General features: G+C 36.4%; 1 protein-coding gene across 1 annotated transcript in view; it reads right to left on the reverse strand.

Annotated features, from left to right (window-relative positions):
* Positions 1-17,002, reverse strand: part of LOC117415851 (CUGBP Elav-like family member 2) — a 151,444-nt gene that overhangs the window by 46,152 nt on the left and 88,290 nt on the right. The window contains 1 exon segment of the mRNA XM_059027286.1: positions 11,511-11,713. Within this exon segment, the coding sequence (XP_058883269.1) occupies positions 11,511-11,713 (203 nt within the window).

A 17,002-nucleotide genomic window follows, 5' to 3' on the forward strand; every position in this document is an offset into this window, starting at 1 on the left:
TGACAATGGCTGAACAATCCCATATGAACTCAAATGCATTCCACCCACTGCTTTTATTTTTTTCATCCTGTTTAACTCAATTTTGTTCTTGAAAATTGAATCTGTTTGCCATAAAATGTTAAACTGCAATACTTTCAATATTTAAAACCACATTTCCAAAACTTAAGTCATAATACACAAAACTTTTTTTTTTTATTTACATCAGACAACGTAATTTAACATTTATATATAAAAAAAAAAATGTTTATGTATAAAATTGAACTGTTGGTATCTGTTGGCATGCCTTCTCTGAAACTTGCTGGATACAATAATCTACCTTATTCAACGGCTTCTTTCATACATTAAGAATGTTTTATATATGAGGGAAGAGCTTCAGCTGAGATATCCTATTCTTCAATGCTTAGTAATTATGGAAAGCATATTTCTTTGATGCATCATTAATAGTGACAGCAATTACATACAAGGGCTACATTATATAATCGTTCAAATAATAATGGTATCTTATCAGGTAAATCCAGCCTATGGCAAATTCAAATTCAGGACATCAATAGGTTCCTTGTGTTGTGCATTTGGGAATTCATCTGAGGACTGTGTCAGAATGACAGATCAAGGAATCAGGGCCCTGGAAGGCTAAGAGTGTTAAGACCGGCTATGTTCACTGCCTGCATATTAGTTCAACACTTCCTACTTCACAGGCAAAACAGGTGGGGAATTTGCACATGCACTGAAACCTCAAACAAGGAGCTCTGGCAGTGATGTAAAAAAACAACAAGCTAGGTTAGATGAAAAAAAAAAAGAGGCCTACAGTTTCCATTTAGGTCAACTTTTTCTGCTGTCATTTAAAATTCTCATTTCCACTGAAAGTGTGTGTCTATTTAGGTAACATAAGAGAAAAAGACTTCAGTGTGTCATGTGACAATGTTTACAAATGAGTTTCTGTTCACCAATATGATTGAGTGTTGAGAATCATTAGGTGGGGGATCAGGCAGGGCAAATAAGAAAGCACAAATATGGTACAATGTATATTATAACTATGTTAAGACTCGTCACACCCAATTTCAAGCAAAGAAGAACACTTTGCTTCACTAAAACAATCCCCTAGAACGAAACGCATGCACACACAAAAAAAGATTCCTCCGTGGCCATTTTATTTGGCATGTTACAAATGCATTCCGGATAATTGGGCACCAGTTCTGGTTTTACAGTCATCTCTCTGTTGTAGTTGGGGAGTTCTTTTGGAAAGGGCACACTCAGTCATTGGAAACCTGAATAAAAGCGCTCTCTATACAATGTCCTACAACTGGAAAATTGAAGCGCTTTTGACCCAGATTGGTTAAATTCTGCTACAATTCCAAGCCTGTTGGGAGTGCATCAGAGAACTAATGTGAACAAGTATGATGTACTGCGACATTTCTCCTCCATTATTATGTAAATTCCAGCTAAAAGTATGACAGATAGGAATTATATCAAGGACAAAATTGCTTGACTAGGTTTTCAACACTGTGAATGAGCCAATTATTTTAAAGAATGTTTTGTAATGCATGTTTTTCTGAATTTTGGCCATACTGTTCACTTTCAACATTAGATTTTCCTTTTAACATTAATATTTGATCTAGTGACATGATAGGGGCCTTCATTATTTCAGATTTTCAGAATTACTCCGCTCTGCACTTACTATTACTATAGAAATCTGAAGAGAATCCACCCCCTATTACAAATATTTCAATAGTTCACACTATGCTTGGCCAGCAACCGTGTTTCATAATATTTTGTGCATATTTAAAAAAAAAAAAAAAGTAACCAGAGTAACCCCTCTGCAATAAATATATTGGTTTTCAGTCATGTCTGTTACAAAGAACACAGATATCATTAACCGCATACTTGGTACATAACTGAATTTATGTAAAAATTTGTAAATTGGTTCCCTATAAACTACAGTTGGAATGTGTGTAAGCAATTGCCTTTAAAACAATATTATTTCCCTCTAAAGGCATGGCATTGATATTCATACACCCAGTAAAAATATGTGAAATATTAATGATCTTCAAATTAAATGTAATTTAAATGTTTTTTTTTCTTTCTTCCACAAAAAAATGCAAATATTTCAAGAAGCTATCACTATATTTAATCATGCTTGGCATCCGAGATATGATGCATCTTTATAAATATGCTGAAGTTTGAACTAATGATTGACCATTCTTCCCAGATGTGACACCATGCTGTAACAATGGAACAGAGCACCATCCCCATCCAGCATCCCCTGAAGAAGATTCACCTTAACGTTGATCCAGGAACCCTCATCTATTCCAGTGCCAAGTGCCAAATGTATTGCTGCCTCTGCCAAGTCTTTCCAGGAGAAATTGGCTGTCAGCTGTAATTCCAAGCAGACGGCGCTTCAAGATTTTCTAACTGCTTAAACTTAAAACCAGAATTTTGAACTGCTCTAAAGAAAAGCTGATCGGGGTTGTCTTATGAATGCAGTTCCAACAAATTACAAGGTAGCTCGAAGATGCCTTGAGGGTTGTGTGCACTAATGCTCATTTATACCTGCAGCTTAACAGTGTCACATAAAAGGGGCCAAATTAACATTATCCAACTTCCACCAGAATGACTGACAGGGCTTCTCTCTCTTTCTGTCTTTCTTTACTTCAATGTCCTCCTTTTAGGCGATTACAGAACCAGCCATTTTCAATGAGAGCTCTCCGCGAACCACTTGAGACTGTAAAACAGCTAAATAACTTCTGGTGTCAGAAAGCAGACAGGGAGGACAGTGGCAGAAGCAAGTGGAATGTAAGGTAAGTTGTTACACTTGAAAGAATTAGATCCTGGCCAGGAACAGTACGGAGATGGGTAGCTAGCAGATGGTAGCAGAACTTGAGCAGTGCAGTGGATTAATGCTCCACCTCGGTGCACTGGACTTTCACCTCTGGGACATGATCTTAACTGAGGCAGGAGACAAATAAACTGAAACCCCTTCTAATACCAATGGATATGAAATGGATTTTAGGTGGTCTGAGTGTAAAATGAAAAGTAAGAGGAATTATATCCGTCAACTGCTACCACCTGAATCCCCAGTGACTAGAAGCAGGCATGTTTCAAGGAAAACTGCCTGAAGCTGCTGAGAATAATTTTTATGTTGTTTGATCTTTAAAAGAAAAGTTTTTAAATCTGGTGGTCTGTTGTGAGCCTCTGTAACTATTCTTGTTACATTATCAGTCTGTATTACATCAGAGAAAATAAACTTTTTTTTTTTTTTTATGCCAGTGCCAGTCAAGCAATGCCTGTGATCCATCTATGGCATAGACTGTGCTCTGCATCCAAATAAAGTATTTTGCTACAAAAAAACCCCAAAACAACAAACACCACACATATCACATACATTTGGCATTTGAAAGCTGTTGGCTCCAATATATCACCAGCATTCTCACAGCCTTTCAGCTGTTAGTCCCTCTCAATTTGAGAAGAGCTTGCGGATTACAATGTGATTGCCATGATTTATAGCAACAGCTGATGCCTCGCACTTCACTGTTAATTGGGCTGAACAAGACACAATGCATCTCTAGACTCCTCATTTCGGCAAGTCGGTCTTCAATATGGCAGAAAGAATGAAAAATATAAATAAAACAAAATATATAGTTCCCAGCTAAGAATTCTTGACTAAACCTGTGATGGAGCTTGCCGATACTATGTAATTGCCCTATTATTGCATTTTAATTGGCCTGACTGTATAAAAATAAGATAGCTTCTACTGCACATGATACACCTTACAATAAATTAAATTAATTATGCTTATAATTAAAAGCAATTAAGAGAATAATCCCATCCCTGTTTACTTTGAAATATGTAGATAAATCACTGATGCGTCAAGCTGCATGAGCTTTTAATAGGCATGGTAGGTAGAATACAACAAAAAATCAGATGTTGTAAGTCTGCTTTAGTATTGTTATTGGGGAAAAAATAATTCACAAGACAATAAATCAGTCTAGGGAGATGGCTATTTGTGATAAAGGTGGCTCTTTTCTGTCTCTAGGCCAACAGGGTGACCAAATAAGTTATTACAGTTAAAAGCAATGAATCAGAGACCAAGTATGACAGGACAAACCATAGTCATTTACTCCAGTGAGGTTTTATTATCTCGACATGGAAGAACAATTTAAGATAACACAATTAAGAATGAAACATGTCTCTTGGATAAGTTGATGGCCGGTACACAGCTAAAATAAAGTACTTTTTCACTCTGCTTTCGAAGGTGTATTAATAATCATCATGCACACACATCTCTAAATGAAGACATTAAAAAAAACCATCATGTTTTCAATTTGGGGTTAATAATAGGGTTATTTTCAACCCTCTCTTGGCACATCATCATTGTTCTTGGCCTCAAGTGGGAGGCAATGTGGAACAAGTTTTAGAAAGATAAATGACATTCAGCCTGCCATGCCAATTCACATAAAATATTACCAGCTTGAAATGTAATGTTTACAGACTAATTTAGACTTCATAATTTCCTTCCAAGGTATTTAACAGGGTTTTGTAAAAACAGATGTACTTTTAATATTCCTATAAACACCAAGTTCTCTTCAATTGTTCCGGGTCAATAAAAAGTTTACCCCCCCCCCCCCCCCCCCCATATTTAGCATCCGCGCTGACTTGGGAGAGACGAAGACGGACGGCTCACGGCTTCTTTTCACGCTGCAGGCCTGCCATGCAGCCAACTCAGAGCTACAGCGTTGGAGGACCATGAAGCTCTGGGCAACTTACAGGCAGGCCCGCAGGCACCCGGCCAGTCCACAGGGGTCGCTGGTGCACAGTGAGCCGAGGACACCCTGGCAGACCTAAGCCCTCCCCTACCAAGGCGGCGCTCGGCCAATTGTGCGCCGCCACCTGGGAGTCCCTGTCCATGGTTGGCAGTGGAATAGCCTGGACTCGAACCGGCAATAGGACGCATCCTGCACTCCACGCGGAGTGCCTTTACTGGATGCGCCACTCAGGAGCCCCACATTTACAACATCTTGGCTTGCACAGTGTTACATGCGATATACTTGTATTTGTTGATGAAAAACAATACTTAGCGATAACGTACAAAATAAGATAATTTCAACTTTAAACAATCATGTCCAATAAGTTCAACTTTCATCATTTGATTCAATATGCAGACTAGATTAAATCTAGTCTGGTAGTAGATGACACTTTAAAGTGTATTTGTTTTATACATTTTCTTGGTTTCACCCTGCAATACTGTTTACTGTTTAATGTGCAAATGCATGCAGTGCAATGCAATGCTATTTTTTCTTGTATGGATGTTTCTATGCAAGCTTATAAATCCTATAACACACTATTGTAGATAGTTATAACAAGTTTTTCCTCAAAACCCAGAAGACACCCACACATCGATGAGCGTAATTATTTGGGAGTGCACATTAGCGTGACACCCTTCTGGTTCTCAGATCAACTCAGAAGTTTCCAAGATGACCTCTGCATATACCGTCAATGAGAGATTCCTGCTGTATATACAAGTGTCCCATTTTAAAGTTTTTTTTATGTTAAACAATACCACTTTAAATCCTGGACATTACCAAAATACATATTTGTTTTACCTAGATATATGTCGAAATAAGGCACATTCTGAAAAAAGAATTGTTATTACGCTCTTATGTACACAAACAATCCCCTACGGAAACCCAATTACTATGCTTTAAGGACTCTAAATTATTTTTCTCTCTCTCCCGCTCTGGTGTCAGTCTCCGCTGTTTCAGATACCATTCCTTGAGTTCACCACGCCTGCTGGAATTTCAGATCAGTGCCCGATGTGTGGCAGAGTGAGAGAGATTGCCTGGACAAGATTGCTGGAAAGACTGAGGAGCTTTTGGTTGAACACAAAGGTCAAAAAGAGTTTAGGGTCATGAGTTGCATTTTTATTACTCTGTTAAACATTTGTAGGCTTTTACCACAAGCAAAAATGAAAACCATGTGCTGTGCCTTTGAAAATGTTAAAAACATGACTTGTAATTTGTTCCTACAGTCCAAGCCAATTATTATCTGAAGCCAATTATTTAATACTTTTGTATGGTGTAAAACAGTTAACCAAAAGGGTTATTAGGATAAACCATGAATTGAAACTGCAGTTACAACTTAAATGATGTGCGCCAGATATACAGCAGTGCAAAATAAAAAGAAGAAAAGCCATCTCTCAGTTGTTGACTGCTGCTTTTTTCCCCCCTTTACAATCCAAGCTTTTTTTTTTTCTTTTTTTTTTTTTTTTTTTAAGATGCAGCGCTAGAACAAATATGGTGATGCCATTCTGGCATAAAGTCCTACAAGGCCTGGGGACTTAGTTGGGAAGGTCTCTGCCAACCTCGCCTAGATTGTGCCTCCTAGGAGACAGATCTGAGATCCCAGAGGTGACAAATAAGGAATTCTGTCTGATCACAGTGGGCATTATTTCTGCTGCCAGGCTGGTCCTCTGTGTTTGGAAGAGCTCCTCTACTCCGAGTGGCAGCTAGTAGACATCAGGTAAATAAAATGATTAACTAAGCTACAGTATAACCCCTTTAAAAAGGACAGAAACTGTTCTATTTCTATTCCGCATTTTAACAAGAACACAAATGCTACTGAGATAGCATTACGTGGACAATGGAAGCCATGACCCTACCTATTTATAAAACATGTCCTGGGTAATGGGCCACCTTATAAGAAGGGGACACTGTATATAAACACCTGATGATATGAACTTTTAGGTACGGTCAATTTATTTTAATTTTTTTTATAAACCCCAAATGCTTTTTTTTTTTTTTTTTTTTGCATGGGAAAATCCAAAACCTAGGAAGTTAAAAGGTTTAAGTTCTAAGAGGAGGGGAGAGGGGTGTGGATTCCATTCTACAATTGTCCAGCCAGCAAAGAAGAACATAGTGACAGGAAATTCAAAATGGTGAACTCAGTACCACCCCAGAGCTAAGTAATTCAATCTATAAAAATCAGTAATGAGGCCTTAGGTTCAGCAAACTCAAATCAATTTTATTCAATATTTGAAACAAAATATAGCAATCTTAGAAAGGTATTACTGTGTATTTAATCCAAAAAGGATGAAATACAAATTCTATATGTTTTTGTAAGAATTACTGGTATTTAAAATAATTTACCTAGAAAAACTTAAGCTAAATTGTCTAATGTTTTAAAACGAGTGCCTTGGGGGAGCATTTAGGTTTAATCAGTGTTAAAGCTATACTATTTTTTTCACCAGGCTGAGAGACACTTCTGATTAAACTCTCTCTTTTTCTTTTTTGTTTTAGCAGTTTAAGAGATACTTCGTCATCTGTGTGAGAAAAGCATTTAAATAAAATCAAGATTTTTAATCGTCTGTATCTATGCAACATGGGTGCACCACCAGTGATTAGCAAGAAACGTGGACTTGTTGCATGCAAATTTGTGAACAGTTGCACATCTGGTGGTAAAAAGATTAGGTTATACTGACAAGCAACTTCTATGTTTTCTCGTTTTTTTTTTATAGTACATTTCACTCATTTAAAAACTAGTGATCCAGCTATGGTAAGCAAAATTATCATTTAGAGATATCTTAAAATGCAATTTAAGATATCTTAAAATATTGAAAAGATATCTGTAAAACATTTAGATATCTGCATTTTGCAGTTAAGATATCTAAAATTCATTTTAAGATATCTGTAAAACAATTGGAGATATCTCAATTTATTTACAGCTATCTAAGTAATATGTAGATATATGTAAACCATGTGGCTTAGAGATATCTTAAAATGCAATTTAAGATCTCTTTAAATAAAGCATAAGGTTTTTAAAGATATCTCAATAATTTCAAGATATCTCAAAATGACTTCCAGTTCATTTAAAAGAAATCTGTAAATCATTAAGATATCTCAAAATGACAGTTTGACATACCATGCTAGCAAAATCCTCATGGTTTACAGATATCTACATATAATTTAAAGACATCTGTACAGCAATGTGAGCTACCTTTATTTCATTTTTAGACCTATCTAATTGATTTACAGATATCTTAATATTTAGAGAAATATATAAATTAAATTTGCAATATCTCTAAATGATAAATTTGGCTTGCCATAATCCAGTTGCCATTAAATAATGGTTCTGTAGCTTGGTTGCATCTGACGTTCTACCAAGTTTAAGGTTGTTTGGTGAAAATGTAATCACGTTATTGAAGTAACATTGGTGCCGGGAACACATGATGGACACAAGTTGGTATAAAACGCAACGTTCCATGTTAATTTTCTAACAGTTAATGTGACTTCTCTTTTAACCCTTTGCGGTCCATTTATTAATTGCGCGTCAGGCACGCCAGGTCTAATTAATTTTCAAAACGCGCAGTTATTTTTAGACGCGCTGTTTAAAAGTATTTTTTTTCACAGTCAAACGGGTTTAAATGGCCCTGCATATCAATAAAGCACTCACTAGGCATCTCCAGCCCCGCCCCACCCTTTCGTTTGCTATAGCGTTCACCTATGTAAGAAATAAATAATAATAATAATAATAATAATAATAATAGTCGTACATACCGATCGATCATCTCCGGATCACTCGTTTTATCACCAAACTCCTCAATAATGCGATCCAAGTCATTATTTTATTACTATAACATCTCAAAAAAGCTCTGCAAATGTCCGTGTTTTCTGTGTGCTGATTCAGTCAGCCAACTTGTTTACTTACAACCGCCCCCGTTATCTGATACCAGATACCATGTATGAATTTTACATGAGATACGCCTTTTTTTTTTCTTTTTTTTTTTTCGACTTGTCTCGGCTCCTGTCGCTCCCACTCGGCAATTGAATGGTTTTCTCGGCTTTTTCCAGAGAAAAAACGACTAGACACCCGTTTATTGTGTTGCTATAATGATGTCGGACCCAGTCCGACAAAGGACCTGTGAGGAATAATTGCAATGTCGGACCCAGTCCGACAATGGACCGCAAAGGGTTAATGCATGATGATTGATGAGAATGCCGATGAGAATGCCAATGACATATACAGTAAAATAAACAATTGTCACTTCTATAGCCCAACATAGTCGAAACCTTTTGGTTTTATATAGGGCTGTAACAAAAGGTACATTTTGACCTTCGAAGGTTCGGGATACATTACCGAACGAAGGTTCGAACCTTCAATGGTACTAATTTGCATAATTTACTGGTGACGTCACCATAGCTACTTGTTTATATTTGAGTGAAAATCATACCTTACATGTAATCCATATAAATGGAATAAAACATTCACGTGTAGTTTAAAAATATGACATAGAACATTAATCATGTTTTTATAATTGAAATAAAAATAAAAATACACGTTTACCTACACGTAAATCGATGCTGCTTGCGATATATACAGTAAGCTTGCATTTCAGCAGCACCAACTATAGCAGACTTAGGCTAATACTACTAAAAATATAATAATAATAATAATAATAATAATAATAATAATAATAATAATAATAATAATAATAAATATGAACTTGCGCTTGTCAAGTGATCCCAGAGATTGGTTGTGCCTACATGATGCATCAATAGTCACTTGCACAGTTTGCATTCAACTTTTTTTTTTGGCTGTCTGGGCATTTAACAAAAAAATCCCAAACAGCAGAGGGTTTGCGACATTTCTTTCAATACAGCTTACAGTATACAGCGCTTTGCAGTCGAGATGGCAAATGAAGAAATTAAAGGTGGACGGTGTTCAGTTTTCGAAATTTTAATTATTAGTGTTGGCGTATATTTTGTATGTTTCATACATATTCTAGCATAGCACTTCTCTTGCAATGTCTTGTACACTAGGTATTCAGGACACATTTTACTGAAGCAAGGTACCACCGCAGTGCTTTCGCATAATATACCCTGCTCCAATGCATGGCAGCAGCATCATGTAGAGCTGCTACATACAATGATTTGGTAGTGGATTTTAATACAACAACTTTTGTTTTAGTAATATGCATTATACAAATCAAAAGATTGAATTTTGCATGTGAGTGACATTTAATGTGTGATTTATAGTATTCACACATTGTCAAACGGTTTCTGTTAAAAGAGAAAAAAAAACGAAAAAAAAAATAAAAACCAACAACATCAACATAGTGTGTGAATGCCGCCTGACGAACCTTCAAAGGTTTAGAAGGTTTGAATTCCTGTCTAGCGAACAAACCTTTGAACCTTTGAACACAGCCCTGGTTTTGTATAATGATATTAGAAACAGAGCAATTGAATTATACCCAGAGTATTTTATTTTTTGTATCTTGTATGACTTCATCTAGCATGCTCAAATAACACCACAGCTTCTTGGAACAATTTAGGGAGTGAGGAGTCAGTTGTTATTATTGGCACAGCTGCCAGCATTCTGTGTAGTTTGGCAGATCACATGCTTAAAAAGATAAGAAATGACTCCAAGATGACAACAATACAGCCAGCTGGGCAGGTGTAGGCAAAGGATCGCAGTGAAACTGAAGCTTGCAGTTTAATGTTTTCCTGGCTTATCACCGATAGCTTTTTAACAACTGTCGGACAAATATTTGAATGTGGAAAAACAACCTGGCAATAACCTCTGCTTTGCAGCTTGCAAATATTGCAATGACAAATTAATATAAAACAGAACAAGCCTTTTTAACACTGTTCACACAGCATTATATGAATTTATAAATGAACCCTGAAAAATCTGTTTGAAAAGGTGAGAATTTTTTCCAGTCCTTCAGTACAAATCTATAATGTATTTGATTTCTTTACATTAGTCTAGTCATTGTAAGTAACTGCAGTAAAGCATGTAATGTTATGTTCTTGCTTACAAAAGCATGTATTAGGTTAATAAGGTCAGTATCTTTCAAAGAAAGTAAATGTAAGAAGTTCAAGGCAGTTGTATTTTTCTTGCAGACCTCTTTTTTTTCTTTTTAAATTACATGCCATGAGAATTTACTTGACATGCAGTGTAGTCTTATAAAACTGATGACTGCTGTCTTTGTGGTTATATCTATTCACAGGTGCAAATTTTGGTGGCAGGAAGTCACAGCTGAAATCCTGCAAAGGAAATTAATTTTGCCATGAAAAATAACATCTTTATTGACAATGTGCTGTTAGGTGTAGCACAGACTTATTTTGCAGCTGTGGTAAAAACTGGTATGTCTGGAAGAAAGTGTTGCAAGTGACGTGTTATATCCCCCCCCCCCCCCCCCCTGCTTTTTGGGCCTGAAATGCCCTCCCTTCACAACATAATTAACTAGACCAATACCCCAATGTGCACATTTTCACCAACAACCTCATGTATCCACTTGTCCTTATCTAAAATATTTGGGCATAGCACTTGTGCACTTTGTTACTTTTAGCTTGGGGAGGTCGAGAATTTGATCTCACTACTAAAGGAACAGCAGACTGTTGGCCCCTAGGGCTTAATACACCCCATTAAATTCCAATAAAACTACCCTAGGTATGAGGACAGGCCCCTCTTAAAACATAAAAGACATACAATATGAAAATAGAAAAATCAATACATGCCTTTACCTTTACTCTGAGGGGGATTCTGACTCCTGTCGCGGAGGATATTAATCTGGTAGACTGCACCATAGGGTTCAAACAACTCCTTTAACTCTTTTTCTGACCATGACCGAGGGATCTGTCCAACAAACATTTTAATGGCGTCAGGCTCTGGCTGGTCCGAGTGCTCTAGTGCTCCATTCATCTTGCTAGCAGTGCCGTTACTGTAAAAAAAAATCAAAAAAAAAAAATCACAGGTTTAGGAACAATATTATGCTGTTCATCTTTTCAACAGCAAACTGTTCTTAATTTCTGGTAGGTACCACTGCTACTGTAGTACTGTGGGACACACATTTCCGTAAACATTCTCTAAAAATGTGCAGTTGCAAATCAATAAAACCACAGCATGTCTGTACCTCCTATAAAACGTTGTATATTGTATTATGCAACTATGCACTGCTGCTGTAAACACTATTGCAAGAGATATCTGTGGCCAGGCTGGCAGCAATAAAAGCAAATCTGATTTTTGTAATAAAGTCACATGAAAGGAATATTAAATGCTTGGAGAGCTGTCAGATGACTAATCCAAGGAACTAGAGATGAATCTGCAAATTGTATGAGGCCTCCATGCATGTATCAAATTAGGCCAAGATCCCCCAGAACAGAAAATACTTGAGCTGTACTGCTGAAAACGAATGATTAGCAGCTTGTATATGGTAGTGATACGGTCTAAGCTTCTACTGTACCTTTGATTACGTTTGGGGGGGGGGGGGGGGTAAAATATTATCACTTAAGCGATTCCTTTTTCATGTTTCTCTCCAATGCTCTACTGCTTGTGGAAAAGGAAACCTTAAATATCCAACAGCATTTTCTAATAGTTTAATCTGCAAGATGTGGGCTATAAAAGAAACCACGTTGCAGGACCATTGTGAGGACACTTAATTGTTGCAGTGCTCAGCTGGATTTACTGCAGAACTCCACATTGTCTCTATGGATACTGCTGACACCACCTGTCTTACCTCAATAATTTGTATCATGGGACATTTTGTATAATATATATATATATATATAAATTAAAAAATAAATAAATAAATAAAAGCAGAATTCCAGACGGTATTCACACAAAACCCCCACACAAGCCGTCATGTTTAGTGTGTACTACAATATTTCACACTACAACACCAGATTTCAATGGGCTTTAAAATTAAAATACCAGATTCCTACAGTCAAGTGTATGGGATCAAGTGTCAGTTTTTTTTGTTTTTTTTAAACAATCAGGATCAACATACTGTTCTATTCAGTACAGGCACATAACAGGCTTACTTTATGTCCAAACTAAACCATGTTGACCAGAACACTTGTATTAAATCATAAAAAAATAAAAAAAAATAAACAAAAACTAAATTAGAATTCATAAAGTTGTTTCAATGTTACATGTTAAACCTGTCAATAAAAGCATTTCTGCTAGCTTCGGATTTCCAATTTGATAAAATAGGCGCGCCTACAGTACTTGCTTAAAGCATCAAGTCAATGCAACCGGGCATATTATGGAAAGCTTTGTTTCAAAGTAAGGGAACAGGCCGCTGATCCTGTTAAAAATCAAGAATGTCAGAAACATGTTTTCCCTGCAATAGAAACAAAAGCCACAGTGTCTTAGGCACAATCATAATTGGAATGGAACCAAGAATTTGCAATAAAAGCTTTGTTAAGATGATTTATGGAGGCACAAGTATATGGTCAGCTTTGTCCCTTATATTTTCAAATATCCTACGCTCTTGCAACAAACAATTTATCCTTTGGGACTAAAAAGAGTGCCCTGCTACGTAAGCACAATCACAGAGAAGGTGTCATTCTTTATTGTGAAGAGCACCCGGGGCCGAGATTAAGCTGTTGAGTGGTCTGCTGCTCTGAGTTGCTGCCAGAGCATCCTCTCTCAATTTGCACCAATTTTCCATCTAATAACGTAACTACTGCTTCCATCATTCAGCCAGCTTGTAGGGCTGAATTCCTACTATGAAAAATTGTGCCTAACATGTTGGCAAAGCTATTTTATTTTTTTGACTGTTTGACAAATGCATTTATCTTAAAACGAATAACTGTATCTGTTTTTTTTTTTAAATGTATAAAAGTAGAAACTGTTTAAAATAAAAAAATAAAAGCTGCCCTGTGCACAGCAGCATTTCATTTGAAGCAGCTTCCGCTGCATCCATTTTGCTTGCTATGCAGCTTCGCCCAGGTTCATTCCAGGTTCACAATGATTCAGAACCTCAACTAACAATTCATTTTCTTTCAATATTTTAGATTTTTTATAAAGTCTACACAGAGTAATTGAAGAAACGCGACAGACTTTCAGCTTCACCTTTTCACTTCTTCAGATGCATTTAACAAACGGTTTAAGTAGAGTGTTTGCGTATGAAAACAGCCCTAGACATCTGACATTCCAGACTAAATATGAAGCCATGGTTATCCCTACTGAGGGCTGTCAGAATCAATCCAGTACGTCTTGTCATAACTTTTGATTTATGTTAAAATATTAACATGTTTAAGGGATGTTAAAATTAACCATCTATATGCAGCAAAGTGTGCGATGAAACTGCCAACACTTTTTCATTGTACAAAAGAATGCTGTTTTGTTTTTCTCTTTTGTCGGTATCGTTTGGTTTGGAATTTCATGCAAACGTCCGTTTCAGTTCAGTTTTTTTTTTGTGGAAAATCAAAACCGTTGCATTCCTGAATTAATTATGCATAATTAAACACATCAACTGACAGTACTCTGTGACTATTTCCTACCAACCTAATAATGCCTTACCTCATTTGCTAGACACAAAGGGATTTTTTTTTTTTTTTTTTTTTTTAAATGCATCACCAGGAATAAAATTGGATATACATGATTTTGCAGCAGGAAGGACAGCTGTGTGAGCAGGCAACTGTTCTGTCTTTTACTCTTTCAGGAAAGTCGACAGGTGATCACTTAACAGTAATCAGTAATGCTGCATAATCCTAATTAATCATATTTACAAGAAAACACCCTGCTTTGAAGCACAATAACACAAATTCACTGGGTTTAATTGGAGGTATTTATTTAGTTACACCTACACTGTGACAAGCTGACAGCTGAATTCAAATTCTCTCTCCTCATTCAACATTCCCAGCACGTACATCACTTGCTTCCTTGTCAACACTGTGAGCCAATCTTCTTAAAACTACCCTGCCCGCGCTTAGGCTTTAAGTGCACTATAATGCCTGAATAATTCAAATTAACAATTATGCCAAACCATCATTCTGATACAATCTAGGCATAAAGATTTATACCCAACATGTTAGAAGCATGGTGGCCATAATGTCATGCATACAAAATCAGCCTCTGTACCTCAATTACTTGACCTCATGGTACATTGAATAATTGTTGCTCAGAATGTGTTGTGCCTAAAAAGATGGGATGTGCGTATGTTTATCAGTGGAATCACTGTTCAGTTAAAACTATGCAAAGTTTGAATATGATTTGACCACCAATAAAAACAAAGCTCTCAGAAACCAAAGCCATTCCGATATCAATCACTACTGATCTACTATCTTTCAAACATTTTTGCTTAACACACCACAAATATTTACAACTTGCAAAAAAAAAAATTAGTGCTCGAAATGCTTTGAGGAAACAGCAATATTAAATCGCGGTGATCTAGGTATACTGTACATGCACTGTTTGTTGCATGGTCATATATTACAGCAAAAGGGTCACCAGATGTTACTGCAAGCCTGCTGTTTTCTCATTACAGCTATTTTTTTTTTTTTTTAAAGCTTTCAGACCATTTGTTGTTCTTATTGAGCAAGTTGGACAATATAGAAATCTCAAAATGCAGTGCTTCCATTTGCAGTTATACAGTAAAAGTGGAAAATGTTCTGAAGCTTTTTCCTCATCCTGTATATAGTGATACACGTTGTATTTGTCAATATGCTATTTCTCTGTTTTTCTCTCATTCAAAAGCTCTTATTAGATACCAACATGTTTTAGTTCATACACCACCACAGCAACCCAAGATAAAACTGGTAGGAGAACTCATTCCATGTTGGATCAACCAAAGCCCTTTAATAAAAACTTAACATATGAACTGTTTTAACTGGCTACCATAACTGCTTAAATCAAAAAATGTTTTACGTGGTTTGCACCAAGTGCCTATTGCATTAGGTACAACAGCAAGCATATCGGAACAAGAAAAGATACCACATTTCCCAGCACACTAAGGAACCAGTATCACCAAAAGTCTCAATGCTTTTGAATGTTTTCTTTCCAAATGAATTCTTCAGATTATGACACTCCACCTGGCATGGAGAAGCTTTGTTTATTGTATAATACTGCAAATTCTATCACCTCCCTGCAGGCAGATAGCATCATTCAAATGAATTTCAGATTGATTCCCTATAGTATGCCTCCAGTTTCATGATGCTATTATCAGAGATGTGGAGTTTTGACTTTCACATTACTGGCCTGGACATATTGTACAAAGTACATGTCTGGCTAAAAAACACAGCTGTATTTCATTTTAAACTGTATCAATTGTAGATTTAAAAAAAACCCAAAAGGGATTCAACTGATATATTGTTGGAAAAAAAAGCTTTTGGATGTCATGGGGAACGGTGCCAGTATATTAATTAGAATGAGGAGTGCCAGAATGAAAAAATGCATTTTAGACTATGGTGTTGAAAGAGAAAAATCTTCCTTTGTGTAATTTGAAACAGCATAGACTGACAAACTTAGACAACTTTTTAAAACAACTGTACCCTGACCACCCAAAAAAATGTTTTCTGCGGGACACTGTCAAACACTAGTAGTTAACGTATTTATACTGTAGGTTTGTTTTCTCTTTCTACCTACTGGTGTACTGTTATAGTGGTATATTTTCTGCCATTAACCAATCCGTTTTTGAAAATGTAACAAACTTTGGAATCTGGGAAACAGAAATGAAAAAAAAAAAAATGTAGTATTGTTATGCCAATATTAAATTATTAGTGGTAAGGAAGTAGTCAACATTAGTATGCCTGGGACGCATACAATACTTTAAAAGTGCTCATTATCCTCAAGTCTCTCTATGGCCTAAATAAATGTAGCCATGTTAATAATGGGTAAACGTGTTGCTATCATTGGAAGCTGCATTTATTACTACACTTGCTTCAAGAGTGACGGAAGTTGCCATGGCGACATGATGGATGATTCTAAATTATAAGATAAATGTCAGCCCGAGATAACAGTGTTAATGAAGCTTCGTTGACAAGCAGCTCCACGCGGCAAATAATGAGCTTACCTGCATTAGCATATGTATAACCAAAACAAGGGATTGAAAAATAGATTTTTCAATAAAAGGAAGATAAAAAATTCAAGGTTTTTAGTGATGAAGTATATCACTGTCAGACATACTTGTCTTTCAGTCTTCAATGGAATTATATTTAGTAGAAATATGTATAGGAGTTAGGGATAAAACATTGTCTTAAGCTTTAGACAAGGGCCTCTCACACTG

The sequence above is a fragment of the Acipenser ruthenus genome, chromosome 7 (genome assembly GCF_902713425.1).
Source record: "Acipenser ruthenus chromosome 7, fAciRut3.2 maternal haplotype, whole genome shotgun sequence".
NCBI lineage: Eukaryota > Metazoa > Chordata > Actinopteri > Acipenseriformes > Acipenseridae > Acipenser > Acipenser ruthenus.